The sequence below is a fragment of the Denticeps clupeoides genome, chromosome 2 (assembly GCF_900700375.1).
Source record: "Denticeps clupeoides chromosome 2, fDenClu1.1, whole genome shotgun sequence".
NCBI lineage: Eukaryota > Metazoa > Chordata > Actinopteri > Clupeiformes > Denticipitidae > Denticeps > Denticeps clupeoides.
Window position 1 is genome coordinate 35,570,916 of NC_041708.1, and position 6,484 is coordinate 35,577,399.

The 6,484-nt window shown below is 42.0% G+C and overlaps 1 protein-coding gene across 2 annotated transcripts in view; it reads right to left on the reverse strand.

Moving 5' to 3' along the window:
- Positions 1-254: 254 nt before the first annotated feature.
- Positions 255-6,484, reverse strand: part of flt1 (fms related receptor tyrosine kinase 1) — a 25,163-nt gene continuing 18,933 nt past the window's right edge. For both annotated transcript variants that reach the window (XM_028960605.1, XM_028960597.1), the window contains exons 16-30: positions 5,738-5,844; positions 5,485-5,620; positions 5,293-5,397; positions 5,094-5,207; positions 4,742-4,839; positions 3,907-4,009; positions 3,714-3,814; positions 3,097-3,219; positions 2,889-3,000; positions 2,385-2,484; positions 2,196-2,301; positions 2,014-2,102; positions 1,809-1,878; positions 1,603-1,694; positions 255-1,408 (exon numbers count right to left, since the gene is read on the reverse strand). In XM_028960605.1, the coding sequence (XP_028816438.1) occupies positions 1,225-1,408; positions 1,603-1,694; positions 1,809-1,878; positions 2,014-2,102; positions 2,196-2,301; positions 2,385-2,484; positions 2,889-3,000; positions 3,097-3,219; positions 3,714-3,814; positions 3,907-4,009; positions 4,742-4,839; positions 5,094-5,207; positions 5,293-5,397; positions 5,485-5,620; positions 5,738-5,844 (1,640 nt within the window). In that variant the 3' untranslated portion in view covers positions 255-1,224. The remainder of the gene's footprint in view (positions 1,409-1,602; positions 1,695-1,808; positions 1,879-2,013; positions 2,103-2,195; positions 2,302-2,384; positions 2,485-2,888; positions 3,001-3,096; positions 3,220-3,713; positions 3,815-3,906; positions 4,010-4,741; positions 4,840-5,093; positions 5,208-5,292; positions 5,398-5,484; positions 5,621-5,737; positions 5,845-6,484) is intronic.

The window sequence follows — 6,484 nt, forward strand, 5'->3', positions numbered from 1 at the left end:
ATGTCTCACATTTTTGCAATATTTGTGTGTACAGCAGTATTTTAATAAAGAATACCAAAACTGAGAAGGCGAGTGGAGTCTTTCTTCCTTAAACTGGAGGTCGTGTTTTAAGTCACGTAAGCTGTTTGCATGCAGACAGATGCAAATAGATTTGTGTGTGTGAAACAAATAAAGCAGAACCCGATCCGAAGTGATGATCGAATCGCACAGTTTTGTTTGTCCCCCAGCAACAGGCTAAAAATGAGGTACTGGTATGAGGTATAAAAGCCTTTATTCAAATTGAGGTGCTTCATTTAAAATCCGTGCCCTGCACGCTGTGGCTGGAAATATGACGATGCTTCTTTTGCACAATCCTGTCAAACGCTGCCACAAAGAAGCAAACTTGTGAGTGCGAAATTTATTATGCCGAACAGTTGAAGCTGATGAACTGCTGTTCACCACTGCCTGTCCCTGTTTATAGGCATCCATTGGTTAAGCTTGGTAAGAACTTAACTGGCTAAAAGCACAAACCCAGTGTCTCATAAATGTTTGATTTAAAAAAAAATAAATAAAAAAAGATCCTGCTATTGGTATGTTCTGCATCTTCTACCTCTTTATATTTATTTAATATATATATATATATATATAAAGGTCTGCAGCCCAGTGATTACATACTATATATCATAGTCCCATTACAGCAAATAATCTACAGAAATAGTCTCTTCCAGCATATAACGTGTCACAGTAATTAACAGCGGAGTTTATCTGAGCAAATCTAAATTCATTTACATTCAGTCTAAAATGAATATTTTGTACCAGCAGTAAAGCAGTAGCACTTAAAATTATATAGTGTATATTCAGAGCATACTTGGCTTGGTTAATAAACTGATAAGACAGCTGTTACTAATAACTCCATAATAAGTATTAATGATTTCCTGAAATTCTGGCTGTGTCGATTAATAAATGAATCACAGATGTGCAAGAGCAGCAGAAACACGTTAAAACGTTAGCTCATCAAAAGTAAAAGTGATTCCATGAAGAAATAAGAATAGTACAATCACTGTTATGAGAACTTGAGCAGAATGGCTTTTTGGTGAATGTTTTTTTTTTCATAATAAAGAGTGTAAGGCTGCGTCATGGTCACAGTCTGAGGACTTCTGATTTCTTTTCCAATCCACCTTCACCTGCGAGTCAGAATCCGGAGCCAATCATCAAACATCCTGGATTCAGATCTGATTCCCAGAGTCAGAATGAAGGGTAGTGGAAGGATAAATTGTACTCAGGTGGAGGAGAGTAACTGTCTTCAGAGTCACTGTCGCAAGGGATTATGGGATGTCTGTTCTCCCTGCAGCCTCTGGGGGAGCCGTTGACACATGGCAACACTGAAGAAGAACCCACGTCCTGCTGACACGAGTGGAGCCTAAAGAACCTGTTTGCAGAAGAGACTGTGTCACAGTGAGCACACCACACAATAGTGACATTCTTTACAATCACCCCTTAAACATTCAAACTCATCACTGGACAAAAGATTGTTTAAAAACCATCAAACATCTGTGTTCCAAATGTCTGGAAGCCATTTACACTCTAAATATGCTCTAAATTGTTCCTTTTTTTATCACTTACTTGCTCAGGCTGTCAGAGTGGATTTTGTCGCTCCATCTCAGCCTTTTCAACTCCTCAGAGGGCAGAACCATGCCACTGTCTGTCTGGTTATCCTTAATAAAGACACAAAGAACATCTCAAGAAGTTAAAAAAGCACACACACACATTCTAATGTCACAGACATAGACATTTCTCACTCGGGATCGTTTAGGCTCTTGCGAACTTACATCAGAGTTTTCCCTGTGGGGATCTTCTTCAAACGTTGTGATGGTTTCTGTCCGTCTGGTGTTTATATAGCTGGAGAAGCCAAGAGAAATAGCAATTTTCTGTCTTTTTTATGCATTATTCACATTGTGTGCAGCCAGTGGCGGACGCCATTTGTTTATAATGATTATTGTACTGCGTTACATATTATTTAAAATGGATGCTTGCCCTCTTTGGCTGGCATCTTTGTAATCCTGCCATGTAAATTCACCGTCGTCAGAGAAAGATGCGCTGAGGGGAATATAATCCTTCCCATCCTTCACAAGACAGGGGAGATTAGGGAAAACATTTTTTATGACTGTTCGGGTTCTTTCTGCATGTGATATTCTGGACCTGTGTGAGGCACTCACCTGCTGGACCTGGGCCTGCAGGAGGTCTCCCAGTGTCTTCACCAGGCCGGTGAAGGTGGGTCTATCTGCCGGGTTCTGCTCCCAGCATGCCAGCATGGTGCTGTAGCTGCAGTGACGTGTCTCAGTTCAGATTGTAGGTTCAGTGGTATCATTCATATGTTGAAAAAACACTACACATTTGAACCTCACATTTCAGGGGTGCTGTATTCAGGGGCGCGCATACGGGTGCCCTGCTTCAGCCTGTGGCAGAACTCCTCGTCTATGTTCAGTCCTGGATATGGAGAAGCTCCTACACCAATTTTAAGAAGTCATTCATCTTGACCCATTTCAGATCATTCTTTCAAGTGATCCTTCTGTCACATGGATTTTGGTATTTCCAATTTCATACCAGAATAAAATACAATAAAAATCATGAGGGGTGGGGTGGGTGCTATAGGGTTTATAAGGGGGTTATAAAATGTACAGTATATTGAAACATTACATGTTTACCTTGTTATATCCCTGTTTAAAATCCATAAAAATATTGTTGGAAAAAGTATGATGTGTTGAATGGACAAGGCATGCTTAGAAGACTGAATATAGAACATTGGCGGCAAATCTACCAGGAAAATCAAGAATGTGGGATAGCTGCTTTCTCACTTATTAACAGGGGGTGTTGTACAACAGAGCTGTGGATGAAGAAACAGAACGCACCCAGGGAAAAAATCTCCCACAGCAGAACTCCGAAAGACCACACGTCACTCTGAGTTGTGAACACCTTGTCAAAAATGGATTCCGGGGACATCCACTTCAGAGGAAGTCTTGCCTGGACAGATCAAACCACACACAAGTCATTTAGCCCAGCGCTGATCTCCTACTTAGACCTCCTGCTCGGATTCCACACAGGGATCAATGCACTTACGTCTCCCTTGCGTACGTAATCGGGGTTCCTGTAGACGTCTCGGGCCAGGCCAAAGTCACAGATCTTCACCACGTTGTTATCAGACAGCAAGATGTTTCGTGCAGCCAGGTCACGGTGGATACACTACCATTGAGAACAGTGGTCTTAGTCTTAGCAATAATACAATAAATATACAACATACAATTTCTTCATCAAACATATCATTAGCTTAATTGTTGTAAAAACTGTATAATAAGTACATACATTTAGACTTCACTTATCAGATATACACTACTGTGCAAAAGTCTTTAATGTGCACCAATACCAACCAGTGACAATAAAAGCACTGTAAATCTAAGATCCAAGCAATTTGCAAAAGCCCCATATGTCATGATCAAATATTGATTTTCCTAAACCCATTAATTGTAATCCGGCAGAGACCAACTACCAGCTCTTGTAGCACATCTCCAGATAGTTTTTCTCAAATCTTCAAATTATTTTCAATGTTTAAACCTTTAGATAGTCCTCTATCATTGGGAAGATGAAAAACCTTTAGTTAATTAGTTTCATTATCAATTGAAACTTTTGCACAGTACTGTATTTTTAAGCCAGTAAGGTTGTGCAAAGTTATGTGTAACCTTGCGTGAAGCCAGGAACTCCATTCCTTTGGCCACCTGAAAGCTGTAGGAAATTAGGTCCTCCAGCAGCAACGGGGTTTCGCTGGGAGAAATGGGGTTCACTGGCACATGGAGAGAGACAGAGTTGGGGCTAAATACCAGTTGATGAGGATGTTTGATAGTTAACGGCTAACAGTGAGGCTCTGGCTCTAACCACTGTTGTCCTCGATCTCCTCCTCGAACCCAGAGCTGGTGCTGCTTTGGTTGCTGGATGTGATCACCAGAGGCCTCTTCCCTCCATATTGTCTTCCTCGGACCTGCAGTAAGCAGGACAAAACATATCTCAGACAGTTGTAAAAGAAAATGCTCTAATCATGTTACTGGACTATTTGGCCTTATCAATGAATAATGATTTTATCTTGCCACTAGAATTTAAAGTGACACACCACAATGTGGTCTCTGCATTTAACCCATCCCCTGAGAGAGCAGTGAGCAGCCATGAAAGGGCAACAGATTGTGGGGACAGTACTTTGGCTGTTCGGGATCTTTACCTGCTAGGCCAAACACTGCCCAAGTAAAGAAATGACCAGTGCAACATGACTAAAAACACAGCTGTGTTTCATAGATATTTCCACTAAAAATGGTCGGTAGTAGCCTAGTGGGTAGCCTAGTAGTGGTAGTAGCCTAGTGGGTAACACACTCACCTATGAACCAGAAGACCCAGGTTCAAACCCCACTTACTACCATTGTGTCCCTGAGCAAGACACTTAACCCCAAGTTGCTCCAGGGGGGGACTGTCCCTGTAACTACTGATTGTAAGTCGCTCTGGATAAGGGCGTAAAGAGAAGCTACCTAAAAATATTTCCACATGAAAAACGAGCAATTATTGTGTAACATATTGTGACAATGAAGTAAATTTGCAAGGCTAAATAAATAAAACAGTAAATTTAGCTCATTCACATTTTTGACTGTGACTTATGAGCACAAAAAGTATTCCAACATTGAAATCTGGACTGTACAGTATTACAGAGAAACTAATTCCAACGTGCCGTGGTCACAGTGGTCAAAAAGAAGACCTCGCGCTTGCTCTTCAGGTAGGCTGAAAGGTTCCCATGCCTGCAGTACTCAACAATCACCATCAGAGGTCCTACAACCACACAAAAAAACAACAAAATCCAGTACAAAAAACACAAAATGCGACAAGAAAGTTGGTTGTGCGAGAGTAAGAGAGACAAAACCAGCTGATAAACACACTTTTAATTCATTGTGGTTTCACTTCTTTGTGTACAGCACAACATAATTGGTTTTGTTGGTGCCATTTAATCATCATAATCTGCAAAACCTTTTAGGACATGATGGCAACTATCACGCAAATCCCACAGTGTATGTAAAAACGCACACCTCCAGCTCTTGTGCAGGCCCCCAGTAGATTGACGACATTGAGGTGGTGCCCAATGTGGTTCAGGATTTTCAGCTCTGTCATCAGAGCTTTGTGTTCGCTGGGCGTAGCTCCCTCTGAAGGAACAAATGCAGAATGAAATGAATACTTTGTCTGGGGAAAACGTAAAAGGGCACTTGTCAGGTTTATTAAAATTTGCACCTTTCAGCATCTTGACCGCCACAGTTGTGCAGCCTGTAGCGTTATTGATGCCAAAAGCCGAGGCCTGCATCACCTTCCCAAAAGCGCCTTCTCCTAATGGCTTCTCTGAAATATTCAACATTAACAAGTGGATTAAGATATAAGAATAAGGGATAAATCGCAGATTCGAGCGACCCGGGCTGCGTAACGTACCCAGTTTTAGACGATCCCGGGGAAACTCCCACTGGGACGGGTCAAACTGGAGCCTCTCACACTGCCGGGCAAGGCTGCCCTCCCCCGGGTCCAGGACTATGGACAGATACTCTGTTTTGCCTGCTGAGGAGTTTTGCTGAGAAATGCACCAAACTGTGGGTCAACTGTGCACGATAACCTCTTAACTTCCTTTATAGTTTTGGAGGAACCCGGGTGAATTCTGACAAGATTTGATCATTCAAGTCCGTCTCACCTGTTTCAGTTTGCGAATGAGGAGTGTGATAAGCAACCAGAACAGAGTGGCAACTACACAGGTACATGCAAGAGTGGGAATCTCCATGGACAGAGACTCAGCTGAGCCTGTAGGGGTTAAAGAACCATGCATGGTTAATAGCCTAGCCTCGGATCTAACAACACTTCACAATCTTTACAAACTCATGGTTGACCTTTCAAGCTTTTATGTCAAGGTCCAGTAAGATCAATAATTAGAGCTAAAAAATTGAGCAAAAATAAGCAGCCAACACAACATGCTTACTGTGCATTATGTTCAAAGCTCTGCATTATTTCCTGAAGGGGGCGCTACATTATCAAAAGTCTGTGACGTATCAAAAGCAACAGCCCATCTCATTCATAATTTTTAAAGATGGAAATAGCTAAACAGTTTATGGGTTCCAAACCAAAGGCCTTCCGTAGGAAATCAAAATGGGAGACAGCTTCCTTCCTGACTTATCAAAATACGACAACACAAGGCTCCCTTCGTCAGGCTAGGGAGTGTCCATTTGGTCCGAGGGCCCCCTCTTTTCAACTCGGACTAATCAAAGGAAGGAGATTCTTCTTAGCATGGAATCCTGTGTGCACCACATGAATAACAACACCTGCCTGAGGAACTGTTTGTTTGACAAATATTTGGAGCCATGTCTAGTTCCTGTCTCTGCATTGTATAGGCAGAAATATAAGATGACTACATCACCGCGGTGCAACCTTATTCAAGACGTTCACG